The following is a 17363-nucleotide window of genomic DNA, read 5'->3' on the forward strand; positions in this document are numbered from 1 at the left end:
CCCATCCAGGTTAGAACGAGAAATGCCTCCGCGTGAACCAGGTTTTCAGTGCTTCAATCATGACTTTGTAAGAAATTCCACATCAGTCTGGTTAACCTAGCTGAGATTCTGCAGGCGCGGAGACAGGGCTGAACTTGTGCCTTTGGATCGGACCAGAGGACAGCCGGTACTACAACACAGCCTTACCTGCTGCTGCTTCGGGTTGTTTGACTGGGGCTGAGGCTTCACCTTGCGAGGGAGGCAGGGGGAGATCACAGGACAGCTGGATGCCTGATACAAGTCTCACCTGTGTTCGAAATACATAGGACATAGAACAGTACAGCATAGGAGTAGGCGTGATCGCCCGCAGTGCTATGCCAAAATAACTAAACTGGTAATTAAACACCTAACTACACTTATCCCTTCTGCCTACACAACGCCAATATTCCTCCATTCTCTGCACAACCTAAGAGACTCTCTATTGTATCTGCCTTCACCATCACCTCTGCCAGCACATTCCAGGCACCTGCCAATTATAGTGTAAAAAAAAGATATACTCCCCTTACCTTAAATTCATACCCTGTATTGGACATTTTAAGACACAAAACGATGAGGCGTAGGAGCAGAGTTAGTTATTTGACCCATTGAGTCCATTCTTCCTCTCAGCCCCAATCTCCTGCCTTCTCCCCATACCCCTTCATGCCTTGACCGATCAAGAATCTATCAACATCTGCCTTAAACATACATAATGACTTGGCCTCCACAGCTGCCTGTGGAAACGAATTCTACAGATTCACCACTCAACGGTTAAAAGGACACTCTTCTATTCTGAGGCTGTGCCACCAAAGGAAACATCCTCTCTATATCCACTCTATCGAGGCCTTTCACAATTTGACAGGTTTCGATGAGGTTACCCTTCATTCTTCTGAATTCTAGTGAATACAGGCCCAGAGCCATCAAATGCTCTTTACTAGACAAGCTGTTCATTTTTGTAAACCACCTTTGAACCCTGTCCAGTTTCAGCATATCCTTTCGACGATAAGGGCTGCAAAACTGCTCACAATACTCCAAGTGAGGTCTCACCAGTGCTTTATAAAGTCTCAACATTACATCCTTGCTTTTATATTCTAGTCCTCTTGAAATGAATGCTAACATTCCTTACCATGGACTCACCATGGACTCAAACTGCAAATTAACCTTTAGGGAATCCCGAACATGCACTCCCAAGTCTCTTTGCACCAAAGTTGTTTGCATTTACTCTGTATTTAGAAAATAGTCAATGCTTTCATTTCTTCTATCAAAGTGCATGGCCATACACTTCCCAACACTGCAATGTATCTGCCACTTCTTTGCCCATTCTCCTAATCTGTCTAAGTCCTTCTCTGGCATCTCTACCTCCTCAAAACTACCTGCCCCTCCACCTATCTTTGTATTGTCTGCAAACTTTGCAACAAACCCATCAATTCCATCATCCAAATCATTAACATATAACATTAAAAGAACCAGTCCCAACACATGTGCCTCCAAGTATCCTGAAACCTCATCCTTAACAATTAACTCCAACATTTTCCCAACCACTGAGGTCAGACTAACTGGCCTATAATTTCCTTTCTTCTTCCCCTCTCCCTTCTTGAAGAGAATTTGCAATTTTCCCATCTTCTTGAACCATTCTAGAATCTAGTCATTCTTGGAAGATGATTACTAATGCCTCCAGAATCTCTTCAGCCACCTCTTTCAGAACATTGGGGTATATAGCATCTGAACCACCTTCAGACCTTTCAGTTTCCCAAGAACCTTCTCCCTAGTAATGGAAACTTCACACACCTAACGACCCATGACATCTGGAACTTCCTCCATACTACTAGTGTCTTCCACAGTGAAGATTGATGCAAAATACTTATTTAGTTCATCTGCTATTTCCTTGCCTCCTATTACTGCCTCTCCAGCATCATTTTCCAGTGGTCTGATATGCACCTTTGCCTCTCTTTTACACTTTATGTATCTGAAAAAACTTTTGGTATGCAAACACGAGGAATTCTGCAGATGCTGGAAATTCAAGCAACACACATCAAAGTTGCTGGTGAATGCAGCAGGCCAGGCAGCATCTCTAGGAAGAGGTACAGTCGTCGTTTCAGGCCGAGACCCTTTGTCAGGACTTTTGGTATCCTTATTTTGACCAGGAGAGAAAACTACTGACCGCCTACACCTCTCATAATCCTACAAACCTCAATCAGGTCTCCTTTCAGCCTGTGCTGCTCCAGAGAAGACAACACAGATTTGTCCAACCTCTCCCTACAGCATATGCCCTCTAATCCAGGCAGCATCTGAGTACACCTCTTTCTTCACCTCTTTCCAAAGGCGCCTCCTCCTTCCTACAATGGGGCAACCAAATGGAATGCAATCCTCCAGTTGTGGCCTAACCAGAGTTCTATAAAGCTGCAGCATAGCATCCTGAACACAAGAGATTCTGCAGATGCTGGAAATCTTTTCAGCAACGCACACACAAAATGCTGGATGAAATCAGCAAGTTAGGCAGCATCTATCAAGAGGAATAAACAGTTGATGTTTCAGCCGAGACCCTTAATCAGGATTGAAAACGAAGGGGGCAGAGGCCAGACGAAGAAGGTGGGAGTGAAAGAGAAGCACAAGCTGACAGGTGATCGGTGGGACTAGGTGAGGGGGATGTGTGTGGGTGGGAGAGGGGGGATGATGTGGAAGCTGACAGGTGATCGGTGGGACTAGGTGAGGGGGATGTGTGTGGGTGGGAGAGGGGGGATGATGTGAGAAGCTGACAGGTGATAGGTGGGACTAGGTGAGGGGGGATGTGGCTGGGTGGGAGAGGGGGGATGATGTGAGAAGCTGACAGGTGATAGGTGGGACTAGGTGAGGGGGATGTGGCTGGGTGGGAGAGGGGGGATGATGTGAGAAGCTGGCAGGTAATAGGTGGGACTGGGTGAGGGGGATGTGGATGATGTGGAAGCTGACAGGTGATCGGTGGGACCAGGTGAGGGGGATGTGGCTGGTTGGGAGAGGGGGGATGATGTGAGAAGCTGGCAGGTAATAGGTGGGACTAGGTGAGGGGGATGTGGATGATGTGGAAGCTGACAGGTGATCGGTGGGACCAGGTGAGGGGAATGTGGCTGGGTGGGAGAGGGGGGGATGATGTGAGAAGCTGGCAGGTAATAGGTGGGACTAGGTGAGGGGGATGTGGATGATGTGGAAGCTGACAGGTGATCGGTGGGACTAGGTGAGGGGGATGTGGCTGGGTGGGAGAGGGGGGAATGTGGGTGGGTGGGAGGGGGGGATGATTTGGAAGCTGACAGGTGATCGGTGGGACTAGGTGAGGGGGACGTGGCTGGGTGGGAGAGGGGGGAATGTGGGTGGGTGGGAGAGGGGGGAATGTGGGTGGGTGGGAGAGGGAGGATGATGTGGAAGCTGACAGGTGATCGGTGGGACTAGGTGAGGGGGATGTGGCTGGGTGGGAGAGGGGGGAATGTGGGTGGGGGAATGTGGGTGGGTGGGGGGGGGATGATTTGGAAGCTGACAGGTGATCGGTGGGACTAGGTGAGGGGGACGTGGCTGGGTGGGAGAGGGGGGAATGTGGGTGGGTGGGAGAGGGGGGAATGTGGGTGGGTGGGAGAGGGAGGATGATGTGGAAGCTGACAGGTGATCGGTGGGACTAGGTGAGGGGGATGTGGGTGGGAGAGGGGGGATGATGTGGAAACTGACAGGTGATAGGTGGAAAAGTTCAAGGGCTGAAGGAAGAATCTGATAGGAGAGGAGAGTGGAGAATGGGAAGGAGGAGGGAAGCAGAGGGAAGTGGTGGGCAGGTGAGGAGAAGGGCTGAGAGGTTATCAGAATGGGGAATGGAGAGAACGCTGGGGAGGGAGAAATTACTGCACATTGGAGAAATCAATGTTCATGCTGTCATGTTGGTGGTTGCCCGGGTAGAGTATGAGGGTTGCTTCCTGACTTGTGAACTTATTGCTTCCACTAATAAAGACAGGTATGCCATAAACCTTCTTTATCACTCTGTCAACCACTTTCACAAAGCTATGGACTTGGACTTCAACATCCCTGAGCACCAGTCTCGATGAAGGGTCTCAGCCTAAAATGTTGACTGTTTATTCCTCTCCATAGATGCTGAGTTCCTCTAGCATTTTGTGCATGTTGGTACATCAGTACATTGCTTTACCAAACAGGAAGATGACATGAACAGCTCAATTAACTAAACTGCTGTAACCTGTGATCAAACTTGGCTTAGTGTGAGAAAATTACTGAATTCAGATCAAAAAGATCTGAAGGCTGAATCCAAATTGAGACAGAGGTCAGACTGATGACCAAGTATCAGATCGAAGGTTACATGTTGCTCGTGGAACCCTACCGGACCCTCACAGTGTGAAACTGATCTTGGTTTCTGGAAGAGATTGGACATGGGCAGTGCTTGTCGAGCCCCCTATTAGTCATCATAATGAGTCACTAGAAATCTTCTATCAGTCCTTCACGCCCACTGTAGCCACATCTCATCCCAGGAGTATCCCTCTCGATTTCCTTTCTCTGGTGGACACAGGTGGCACAGAAGTCTCACAGCTCTGGAGCGCCCTGTTTGGTCCTCACTACTGGATGGAGCTTGCACGTTCTCCCTGTGAAAATGTGGCTTTCTCCCAGACACTCAGGTTTCATCCCATACTCCAAAGATGTAAATTAGCCCTGGCGTCGAGGTGAGTGGTAGAATCTCGGTGTTGATGGACGGTGAAATAAGTAGATTGATGGGATTGTTCAGGGGCTATCAAAGATTTGATGGGTTGAATGGCCTACTTCAGTGTCTTGAGGGATACTGGTGCCGGAATGTGTGACAACACTTGCAGGCTGCCCCCAGCACAGCCTTCGACGTGTTGGCTGTAAACACAAGTGATGCACTTCATTGCCTGCATGATGAATGAATCTGAATCGAAATCTGGTTCTGGAGAGGTGGGAGATGGCTCTTTATCCAAACAGAGTCATATAGTCCAGAAGCTGGTGCTTTGGCACATCTCATCCATACTGACTAATGTGCCTTCCTCAGCTGGTTCCATTTGCCTGAAGTGGCCCACATCCTGTTAAACCATTTGCACCCAGCACCAGCAATCCAAGTCAAATTCTGCCACTGTCTGTAAGGAGTTTGTACGTTCTCCCCGTGACTGTGGGTTTCTTCCGTGTGCTCCCGTTTCCTCCTACATTTCAAAGACGTATGGGTTAAGGTTAGTAATGTTGGTAGTTAATTGGTCATATGAGTGGAACTGGGCGGCTCAGGGCCTGTGTGTATCTCTGAAATAAAATCAATCCACGGACTTGTCAAAAGTTACCTTGTCACGACCTTGCACTTTATTTTCTAGCTGCACTGCACTCTCAGTGTTGCTGTCACACCTCATTCTGCATTCTGTTCTTGTTTTTCCTTGTTCTGCCTCAATGCACCGTGTAATGGATAATGTAGCTGGAGACTGCCAAACAAAATGCTCAATGGCCGCTTTATCAGGTAGCCCCTGTACGTAACAAAAGTGACCACTGAGACTCTGCTTGCCATCTCCGGCTGCTGTAACCCATCCATTTCCAGGTCTGATATGGTGTGCATTCACAGATGCTCTTCTGCACACCACTGTTGTAACGTGGTTATTTGAGTTACTGTCACCTTGAACCGGTCTGACCATTCTCCTCTGACCTCTCTCATTAACAAGGTGTTTTCACCCACAGAACTGCTACTCATTGGAAGTTTCTTTCTGTGGTTTTTTTGCACCATTCTCTGTAAACTCTAGAGAATATTGTACATGAAAATCCCAGGAGGTCAGCAGTTTCTGAGATACTCAAACCACCCTGTCTGGCACCAACAATCATTCCACAATCAAAATCACTTAGATCAAATATCTTCACCATTCTGATGTTTGGTCTGAATGACAACTGAACCTTTTGACCACGTCTGTATGTTTTTATGCACTGAGTTGCTGCCACGTGATTGTCTGATTAGATATTTGCATTAATAAACAGATGTACAAGTGTTCCTAATAAAGTGGCCACACAATGTATCTACGTATTATGTACAAATCATTATCTATTCGAATTTCTCACTGCAGCTTACATAGGCTTACCTGAATCTCTTGGCTAGGCTGTAGATTCCATTGGCTAACGTGAAAGTGGTCTTCAGCCTCAACCCCTACTTACAGCTTTTAAAGACTGTGCAGTTCCTTAAATATCTATGGATTTCCCATCTTGACTGTGTTCCCCTGAACGTCTTCACATTGGATATCCTGGAAGACTGGCTCCACGAGACCTATGGTCTGGGTGGGATTTAGAGACATTACCATTCGGGCAGCACAGTGGCATAGTGCTTAGCTTGACATCACTGCCGTTCTCCGAGCTCGGAGTTCAATTCAGGTGCCATCTGTAAGGAGTTTGTACGCTCTCCCCATGACCACATGGGTGTCCTCCCCAGTGCACAGATGTACCAGTTAGTCAGTGAATTGGTCACTGTAAATTGTCCTGTGATTAGGCTAAGGTTAAATAGATGGGTTGCTGGGAATTACAGGTTGTTGGCCCAGAAGGGCCTGTTCTGTACTGTATTCTCTAAAAAAAGACCTTCAAATTCTGTCGCTGATCTGATTTGATGCAAGCAGTGCATGTCGCTGTGTGTCTCAATGTAGGTGTGACATGGACAAGCTAATCTTCAATCTACTGAGTGAGGGTGGAAACTTTCCTTCCCTGGACTACATTAATAAACAAGATGTGTTTTAGAATATAGAACATTACAGCACAGTGCAGGCCATTCAGCCCATCATAATCCCCCTGGGATTAATAAAGTATGACTATGACTATGACTATGTTGAGCCAACCTCGCAATCTACTCCTCAGATCAATCTTACTTACTTACACACTGATTTCGAGATACAGCCTGGAACAGGCCCTTCCAATCACGATGACCAGTTAACCCACCAACCGCTGTGGGGGAGGGGGTCCCGAGCAGATGGAGGAAACCCAAGTGGTCTCCGGGAGAAGGCAGAAGCTCCTTACAGGCAGTGGTGGGAATCCAGCCTTTCCTTCCTACATAGTCCTCCATGTTCTATCATTTACTCTGTGATTATCTTATGTGCCCCCAGTGTTTGCCTCTACTAACACCTCTGGCAGCGCATTCCAGCCACCCACCACTCTCTGTGTAAGTACCATACCTCTGACAGCCCCCCACCATACTTTCCTCCAGTCATCTTAAAATTATACCCCCCTGTAGACATTTTTGCCTTGGGGAAGAAGTCTATGGTTTTTATGGTAAGTTCATGGTTACCATCGCCTAGTTGTGTCCTAGTTTTAGATTATTTTTATTTGGATCATAAAACATAGGAACAGAATTAGGCCATTCATCCCATCAAGTCTATTCTGCTATTCTATCGTGTCTGAGTTATTTTCTCTCTCTCAACCCAGCAGATCTGCAGATGCTGGAAATCCAAGCAACACACGCAAAGTGCCCCCTGTCCTGCGAGTTCCTCCAGCATTTTGAGTGTGCGGCGAGGATGGCGCTGGGAACAGCCCATAGGTGCTGCCATGCTTCCAATGCCCACGTAATCAGTATGGCCTACACGCCAGTCTACGGCCGTGCAACTGGTTCAAGAGAGTGAGGGAGAGCAAGCGACAAGGATCCCCACGGGTGACAAGGTGGGAAGGAGTGGGTAATAGAGTGAAATTTGGCCTCAACAATCCAATGGTTAGCTGACGTGAGTCACTTGGAGGCCATGGTTCAAGTGGCATTGCACAGGGTCCAGAAGAGGTTACAGGAAAGATCCTGGGAATGAAAGGGTTAATGTATCAGGAGTATTTGATGGCTCCAGGCCTTTATTCACTGGAGTTTAGAAGAATGAGCGGGGATCTCACTGAAATTTAATGAATACTGAAAGGCTTAGAGTAGGACGTGGAGAATATGTTTCTTATAATGGATCAGAGGGCATCACTTCAGAACAGAGATAAGGAGAAATTTCTTCAGCTAGAGTGCAGTGAATCTGTGGAATTCATTGCCATAAATAGCTGTGGAGGCCAAGTCATTAGGTATATTTAAAGTGGAGGTTGATAGGTTCTTGATTAGTCAGGGCATCAAAGGTTACAGGGAGAAGGCAGGAGAATGGAGTTGAGAGGGATAATTAATCAGCCATGGTCGAACGGTAAAGCAGACTCGATAGAACGAATGGCCTAATTCCGTTTCTATGTCTTATGATCTTATGGAACAGGGAACATTTCCAAAGCCTCCGAATCCACAATGGAAAACAGCCGCAAGATAATATCCCAAAGGTCCAACACATCCTCTAACATTTAGGTCAAGCAATGCCAAGGAGAATATAAACCAACACAGAAATTAATTTCAAGTAATCTTTATATATATATACAACTTAATTCAATATCTAGAGGGATGGACTTCTAATAACTTAGCACTTTTTAAAACCTCTGGAAAATCAACCAGTGTTTTCTACAGAATAATACAGTTACGAGCAAGTTCTGTGGTTCCTTTATACAGGTTTTTGTTTTAAATACAGTTCAATATCCTCTTCGGAAATCAGATTCACATTATCTGAACTAGGTTGAGGCTCACACTTAGAGTGGGTGAGGGGTGCTTGGGAGGGTCGAATGCAGGGAGACCCTCTCGCCTGAGATGGTTGGAGTCACTGTGATGGTCTTTGAAACACAATGATTAAAAACGATAAAATACCCGCTGAGGTTAAACATATCTCCAGGCATTCTCTAACGCTCCCAGCAACTGGTATTCAGGACACGGCTGTGGCCTAAACCTGGGAGAAATCCAGGAAAAAATAGGATCTGGAACTGCAGGAATGCCAGTGGTTCCGTGCTGGAAGGCCGAGTGTTCGGGATTGGTGCTGGGACCTGGAGAACCGTCCCCCTGTACCTGGCCCCAAACAACCATTTTCTGAGGAGTCTGGCGCAAGAGAGCTAACTAGCTCCAATTCCTCCAAACTTGATCCCTTTAATGAATTTACAGCAAACGGAAGCCAAGGGTAAACAGAAGGAATTTACACCATGTGAGTGAAATGAGGTTGTATCACAAGCCACGTTTGTGCTTCAAGTGTTTAAATATTTAATAGTTTTTTAATGTTTAAGAGAGGGAGAGGATCTCAGTCTAGCACCACCCCTTCCTTTCTGGAGTTGACTGCCTCCAGAGGGCTTCCTGGTGGACATAGTGGGTACAAGGGAAGGGGGAAAGTTTTCTGCACCTTATGACCCCTCCTGGTGTGGACTGCAGCTTCAGTGGAGGTTGGCAGTGCAGCCCACTGCAGTTGAATAGTTTACAGTGGGGGCCGTATTGACTGGGAGCCGGTTATAGAAAGGGATGCTGGGGAGGGGGCTTTTTATGCACACTCTCCTGTCAGCAACCCTGGTCAGACAAGCAATCTCTTAAAAGGAACAGTCCCTGCAAGTAGTCAGCAACAGTTCAAAAAGTAATGCCTTCTTTTTGGCCATACCATTGCTCCATTCTCGTGGATGTCTGCAGGGGTTGTCGTGGGGTGGGGATAGGTCCAAGCAAGCAAGGCGTCAGAGGAGATAAGAGAGGTAAGAGAGACAGGCAATGTCCTGGGGCCATGAATATGCCCAGCCAGATTTGCCCCGGCCCGGTTCAAGTGTGGGACACACTTGGTCCACCAGTGAAACTCTTCTAACTTCCTGGGTCAACCATTGCAGAGTCATTCCATGCCAGCCCACAGTAACTGCAGAGGGATCTAACAGGTTTGTCCCCAACCTCTGGAAGGGTGACCATGCTGACCCAAAGGCCTTCCCTTGACTGGGGGCACTGGTGGCCTGAACATGGGTGTAGAACCACTGATCAGGTGCTGGTCTGTCACCAAGACCCCTTCAACTGAACACCTGATGTCCGAGCAATCATCTGGCCTGCAGCAAGTTACCCGGTGACATATCACACCGAAAGCCTAACCCACTGCTCATCTCAGTGGACCCCGGTTTGGGAAATTGTTTCTCTCTCTGTCCTCATTGAAGTTGGCAATGTGAATAGATGCACCTTCTGTATCAGTATCCCTGCCCAGTGTGAAGCTCCCTCAACACTGTCCCATCACACACTCCCAGGACAGGGACGGTATGGGTTAGATACAGAGTGACACTCCTGCTGCACCATCCCTTCACACAATCCCAGGGCAGGGAGAGCACAGATTAGATACAGAGTGAAGTTCCCTCTACACTGTCCCATCACACTATGCCAAAATGGGAGAGGTTTACATCTCCCAGCTGACACCCACCTGTTGAATCTAGTACAAGTCCCCACATTTCAAAGGCCAAGCTGACTCTGACTGAACAGGGACACCAGCAAGTGTGGTTCCTTCACACACAAATACTACACACACACAAGCACACGTACATATAATGGGCTCTCTCCCAACAAGTCCTGAAGTAGGAGGAACAGGTTAGCAAGGGATTGTTCCTGATTTCCCAAAATCTTTCCTGTAAACACAAGAGCCTCCTGGGCTGAGGTCACTCTGTGGACCAGAGTGTAGGCCCCCACCCCGCCCCAGTCTGCAGATCTTCACATGGCCGCTGCGCTGGCTCTGAAGAGGAAGTGATCAGGTGAGAGGTTGGTTACACCTGGCTTGGAGGACGTTCTTGATACTTCAAGACGCAGTTGAGAATATTTGAAGATGATAACCTGACGACAACAGGGTGAGCCTGTATCGTGGGACTGTTCACCCCAGCAAGGAGCCCAAGTGAGAGAGGGAAAGGGGGTGAAACGTTCACTGCATCAAGGCACAGCATGATTCCATTAATCACAGCGCTATTGTTTTGAGAAATTCCCTTAAAATCGGGTACACTGGAGGGGAAGGTTTGGGAGAGGGCAAGAGAAGGGGGTAAGGGAAGGCAGGGAGAAGCTGAGGGGGTGAGGGGGGTGTGGTGGGAAAGAGTGAGGGGGTGAGGGAGGGGAGGACATTATGGGAGAGAAGGGGAGGGGCTTGTGGGGAGAGTCAGAGGGTAAGGCATAGTACGTGGTGAGGGCGAAAGTGGGAGAGGGATATTGAAAAAGAAATGCAGGGGCTCATCTACAAACCTTTGGATTTGTCCTCAGCACCGCCACCACTCCGGACGGTAACCAGGACACTGTCTCAAGACCCAGAGCCGACAGATGTACTGCGGGCTCCCACATGCTGAAGCCCAGATTCTCTGCATTTTCAACGTAAATGTCTCTTCCGAGATTGTCTGTGAGCCCCGGCCTCTCTCCGGCACGGCCCTCCTTTCCGATCAGGGGTGGAGGGCACACAGGTGGGGTTAAGGGCCAGACTGAGACGCTCTCAGTGCTGTACCCCAGAACACTCACCTTCTTCAGCATTGCTGCTGTCTCCCACTCTTCCCCACCCCTCCCCACCCAGCTGAAGATTAGTCAGATGGTGTCAACCCAACCAACCCCACGGCAGATACTAGACTTAATCAGGGCTCAAATAAGTGGCCAAATCCTCTGAGATGGGAGCTCAACCTCAACAGTGGGAAAAAGAACATCCCATCGAGGTGGCGGAGGAATCCTAACACTTGCAGTCTCGAGATGGGTGGCTGCGCGAGTGTGCGTGAAGATCCAAAATGAAAGGTGGAAGGAAACGATGTGGGCAAGGAGTCTTTGTGTGTCTAGAGCTTCAATTCACTGGTGATTTTAGTCACTATGTTCCTGAACGACAGGAAGGTCCCAGAGGTCCTCTTAAAGCGCACACCATTGACGGAGAGGTTGGGCAGACGACAGACCTCGATCTCCCACTGGACAAAGTGCTCTGTGTTCTCACGGCCATGGGCACAGGACAAGAGGAAGGGTTCCTGCTGGTGGAACTGGCAGCCATTTGCCTCCAGGACTTTACAGATCAGACCAATCATCTCGCTAGGGTCCCGCGAGCTGGTGATTTTTATATTCCATGTAAGTCTGATCGACCTGGGCTTTGCCTCTTTTTTATCCCAAGGTACATTGCAACTGAAACAGAGAGATCAGAGACAATTAGTTTCTCATCACAAACTTGCACACATTCACAGGAACGGCATAGGGCAGATCAGAGATACTCTTCCTACACTGTCCCATCACACACTCTCAGGGCAGGGACAGAATGGGTTAGATACAGAGTGAAGCTCCCTCTACACTGTCCCATCATACACTCCCAGGGCAGGGACAGTATGGGTTAGATACAGAGTGAAGCTCCCTCCACACTGTCCCATCACTCACACTCCCAGGACAGGGACAGCACGGGTTAGATATAGAGTGAAGCTCCCTCTACACACTGTCAGGGCAGGGACAGTATGGGTTAGATACAGAGTGAAGCTCCCTCTACACTGTCGCATCACACACTCCCAGGGCAGGGACAGCACGGGTTAGATATAGAGTGAAGCTCCCTCTACACACTCTCAGGGCAGGGACAGTATGGGTTAGATACAGAGTGAAGCTCCCTCTACACTGTCCCATCACACACTCCCAGGGCAGGGACAGCACGGGTTATATACAGGGTGAAGCTCCCTCTACACACTCCCAGGGTAGGGACAGTATGGGTTAGATACAGAGACACTATCCTGTGACACAGTTGAAGTCTCTGTCAGCGAGTCTGAAGGGAAATTGTTTCTTTTCAACACCACACTTCTGATCTCCGGTCCTCTGGTGCGGGGCGTGGGTCAGTCAGGGGATCTCCCAGTCAGTTTGCCTTTGGCCAATGCCAAGACAGCCGTTCACAGGTCCCAGGCTGCGGGTAGTTAAGAGTTCTGCCCAAGCAGATTGCCCGCCCCTCTTCCGACGTTACATCGGTGCCTAGGTGTCCGAGAAGGAGCCCGTGGTATCCACAAGTATAGTGGTGGTGCCACAGTGCTTGAATGTGTTCTGGATAGAGATAACTGTGTTGTAATTGGAAACTGTAAGTACTGTGTATCAGGAATATAATGATAATGTGATCCTGTAATTGCTGAATTAACCACCTAATAATAAAACAGCAGGTCAGACACCACCAGATCTTCTGGCACCCATGGGAGACACCTCAGGGGGCTACAGTTCAGCTCCTTTAGATCTTTTGCCTCAGGCCAAGCAAAGGATTAGTGGTGAAAGCAGGGAAATGATCTTGCTAAGAGGCAGAGCTGGAATGAGGGGTTGAATGGCTCCCTATCTCACTGGCTGTTATTCTCCGACTGCACAGGAGCATGGACGTCCAGTGAGACTTCTGAGACATGGCTGGTGGCACCGAACACAGAGGGGTGGGGGGTTGTGGCCAGCAGGAACTCTGTGAAATTCTGCACCATCCATCCCCACATCCTGTCCTCAAGGACTGAGGGAATGCGGCACTATCCCAAGTGGGCTGGTCCATCCCAACGGGACCCGAATGCCTCCGGGTTTAGTTTTGAGTCTGGGATGTAACACAGAAACACACCCCATGACATATTTTACGAAGGTAGAGTAAAATCCTTTACTTTTCTCCTCAAGCTTAGTTATTGAAGCAAATATGACACTGCGTCTTTTCTGTGGCACCTGATAAACACCAGACAGCATCTGCTCTTGCTCTGTATGTGACTGACGGCAAGGAGATATCCTGAAGGAGCTGCTGAGGTCTAGCTCTGTTCACCCTTCTCTCTGTCAGTGTTCTCTTGCCTGAGATCCGAGGCACGGCTGGTGAGCATCGAGTCCAGTGAGGGCTCGTCTCCGGTGGAAATTCCCCACCCTCTGTCCTCACGTCCTCTCCCCAGAGAGTCTGAGGCAGTGCGGCACTCTCCTAGATGGAGGCTGGTCCCAAAGTGGGCCCGTCCATCCCAACGGGAGTTGACTATGTTCGGTTTAGTTTACGTTGAGCCCTAACACTTTCCCACAAAAGGGCCACACACATAATGTGGGAAAATCTCAGCAGGTCAGGCAGCAACTATGGAGAGGAGTAAATAGTCAACCGATGGAGGGCCTCAGCCTGAAACGTTGATTCTCCATACATGCTGCCTGACCTGCTGCATTCCTGCAGCATTTTGTGTGTTTTACTCCAGCCTCTGCAGAGTCTCTTGTGTTTATGATTTCCCACAAGTGGGCCTCACCTTTTCCCGGGTCGGTCCGTCAGAGTCCCAGCATTTTGTCTTCTTTCGCTCACGCTCTTTCTCCAGCTGTTTCTGTCCCCTTTCTCCTCTCCTCAAACCTACACCATTGTGCTCCCTGGCAGCACTCCAGGACAACCTTGCAGGCAGCATGTGACTGCTGATCTGTCCGAGGTGCAACTGTTTCCTTGTATGTTGCAAAGACGTACAGGTTGGGGACAATTCGGGGTTGGAAGTACGGTGACATTTGCAGACTGTGTTGGTCATTGATGCAAATGGATCATTTCACCGGATGTTTCCATGCTCTTCCACCTTCATCTTTACTAGCCACCTCTCAACCCACAATCAAGCAGATACCCAATTCTTCACTTCAGCACTTGTTCCACAGCTATTGGTTCAATTAAGACAACAATGAAGCTCTGGGAGATCCTGTGTGTTAGGATGAGCTGGGGTGATAAAGCTGGCATTCTACAGTCTCGCAGGATCTCTCAGCTGGGTTGACTGACGGAAGGGGACCCTGCAAGAAACTTACCTTGTGACCTCAGATCTCCAGCTTCTCTCAGGTTCGTCTGCGACCCTCAACGGAAAAAAGAAAAGATATCGGAAATTATTCGCCACCCGAAGTAGAATTAACAGACGGCCACTGAGAAGCAGAGAAACTCGGAACAAAAGGAAGTTGAGAACCAGAGGAGCCTGGGTTCAAAGGCTCTCTGTGAATCTTAACTGGTTCAGCTGTCTCACACTAGCTTCCTACCCCCCAGCCCCCAGTTCCATCTCCCCCATCACCACTCACCATCACACTGCTCCATCCCCAATCACCACCCACCCTTCTCTACCTCATGTTCATCCCTAATGTTTCCCTCCACCCTATCCTCTTGCCTGTCAGATTCACATTCTTCCCAACCTCCACATAAGGTATTTTCTCCTGAGCTCCCTGGCCTGAGTTTTCAATGGCACATCCTGGGTTGACTCTGTGTAAGGTGGTGAGGGGCACGGTAATCCACTGATCACCAACCTGGGGCAACAACTGGCAGGAAACTTCGTAGAATGGTCTGTATGGTTCGCGTTCCAGGATGTTTGAGGACTTTGGCCTTAGCCCACAACAGATTGGTCAGCGGAGGTGTGAGAGTCGGGGTTGAGAGGTAAGACATGGACAAGGCAAAGTCAGGTGGCTGACGCCTGCATCGGGGTGAGCGGATCGACCCCACCCAAGGCCCAACAGCTGACCCCTGTAATGGAAGGGCAAGCTTGTTGTCAAGGCTCTGCCCCTATTGCAACTTCCTCGCACATTTCAAATGAGGGTGGGTTGGGGTTCGTGAATTGGGGCATGCTATGATGGTGACACAAGCACTTGCCGGCTGCCCCCAGCACATGCTCGGACTGTTGGTCAATGATGAAAATGATGCATTTCACTCTGTTTTGATGTATATGTGACTTTCTCTGTAACTGTAACACTTCATTTTGCATTCTGTTATTGCCTTTCCCTTTGTAATACCTTAATGTGAGACTGATCTGTCTAGATGGCTTGCAAACAAAAGATTTTTCACTGTATCTTTGGTATATGTGTCAATAACAAACCAATTATTAAGGCCACCGAGCCGTTGTACAACAGGTGCCATTGCTACAAGTCAATCACATAGTCAATAGCCACACCGGCCAAGTACGTTGCCTAGAACCTGATGGTGTCTATCCTTCCTTCCTCCAGTTCCTGATTTGTAGAAATTTCTGACGGTGGACTTGGTTCAGTACATCACGGGCACATCCCAGCCCACCGCTGTACCTACAGGCGGTGTCTCCTCAAGAAGGCAACGTCCATCATCAAAGATCCCCACCACTTGGGCCACGCTATCTTCACAAAGCTCCCATCGGACAGGAGCTACGGAAACCTGAAGACCCACACCACCAGCTTCAGGAACAGCTCCTTCCCTTCCACCGTTTGGTTTTTAAACCAACTGGCGCAACCCTAATCACTTCAGTTCAGCAGCACAGTGCCCACTTTGATCACTTTGCACGAGAATTGATTCTAATTGGGCAGCATGGTAGTGAAGTGCTCAGTGTAAATGCTTTACAGCACCAGCTGTAAGATTGGGTTCAATTCCTGCCACCGCCTGTAAGGATATAGTGCATTCTACCCTGGCCCTCGTGGGTTTCTCCCACATTCTCCCCATGGCCTCGTGAGTTTCCTCCCACATTCTCCCCGTGGTCCTCGTGAGTTTCTCCCACGTTCTCCCCGTGGGTTTCTCCCACATTCTCCCCTGGCCCTCTCGTGGGTTTCTCCCACATTCTCCCCGTGGCCCTCGTGGGTTCATCCCACATTCTCCCCGTGGCCCTCGTGGGTTTCTCCCACATTCTCCCCACGGCCTCGTGGGTTTCCTCCCAAATTCTCCTCTCGCCCTCATGGGTTTCTCCCACATTCTCCCCGTGGCCCTCGTGGATTTTTCCTAAATTCTCCCCGTGGGTGGGTTTCTCCCACATTCTCCCCTGTCCCTCGTGGGTTTCTCCCACATTCTCCCCATGGCCTCGTGGGTTTCCTCCCAAATTCTCCTCTGGCCCTCATGGGTTTCTCCCACATTCTCCCTGTGGCCCTTGTGGATTTTTCCCAAGTGGCCTCGTGGATTTTTCCCAAATTCTCCCCGTGGGTGGGTTTCTCCCACATTCTCCCCGTGGCCCTCGTGGGTTTCTCCCAAATTCTCCCCGTGGCCCTCGTAGTTTTCTCCCAAATTCTCCACGTGGCCCTCGTGGGTTTCTCCCACATTCTCCCCGTGGCCTCGTGGATTTCTCCCAAATTCTCCCCGTGGCCTCATGGGTTGCCTCTCACATTCTCCCCGTGGCCCTCGTGGGTTCATCCCACATTCTCCCCGTGACCTCATGGATTTTCCCCACGTTCTCCCCGTGGCCCTCGTGGAGTTTTCCCACGTTCTCCCCGTGGCCTCGTGGATTTTTCCCAAATTCTCCCCGTGGCCTCGTGGATTTTTCCCACATTCTCCCCGTGGCCTCGTGGGTTTCCTCTCACATTCTCCCCGTGGCCCTCGTGGGTTCATCCCACATTCATCCCCGTGGCCTCATGGATTTTTCCCACATTCTCTACGTGGCCTCGTGGGTTTCTCCCACATTCTCCCCATGGCCTCGTGGATTTTTCCCACATTCTCCCCAAGGCCGCGTTGGTTTCCTCCCACATTCTCCCCGTGGCCTCGTGGATTTTTCCCAAGTGGCCTCATGGATTTTTCCTAAATTCTCCCCGTGGCCTCGTGGATTTTCCCCACATTCTCCCCGTGGCCCTCCTGGAGTTTTCCCACGTTCTCCCCGTGGCCCTCGTGGATTTTTCCCACGTGGCC

General features: G+C 49.4%; 1 protein-coding gene across 6 annotated transcripts in view; it reads right to left on the reverse strand.

Moving 5' to 3' along the window:
• Window positions 1-8353: 8353 nt before the first annotated feature.
• LOC134352848 (MAP/microtubule affinity-regulating kinase 4-like) overlaps window positions 8354-17363 on the reverse strand; it is a 255135-nt gene continuing 246125 nt past the window's right edge. For 2 of the 6 annotated variants that reach the window (XM_063060350.1, XM_063060349.1), the window contains exons 16-17: window positions 14561-14605; window positions 8354-11956 (exon numbers count right to left, since the gene is read on the reverse strand). In XM_063060350.1, the coding sequence (XP_062916420.1) occupies window positions 11623-11956; window positions 14561-14605 (379 nt within the window). In that variant the 3' untranslated portion in view covers window positions 8354-11622. The remainder of the gene's footprint in view (window positions 11957-14560; window positions 14606-17363) is intronic. The other 4 variants (XM_063060353.1, XM_063060352.1, XM_063060355.1 and 1 more) reach the window with 3 other exon arrangements.

The sequence above is a fragment of the Mobula hypostoma genome, chromosome 10, assembly GCF_963921235.1.
Source record: "Mobula hypostoma chromosome 10, sMobHyp1.1, whole genome shotgun sequence".
In the NCBI taxonomy this organism is placed as follows: Eukaryota; Metazoa; Chordata; class Chondrichthyes; order Myliobatiformes; family Myliobatidae; genus Mobula; species Mobula hypostoma.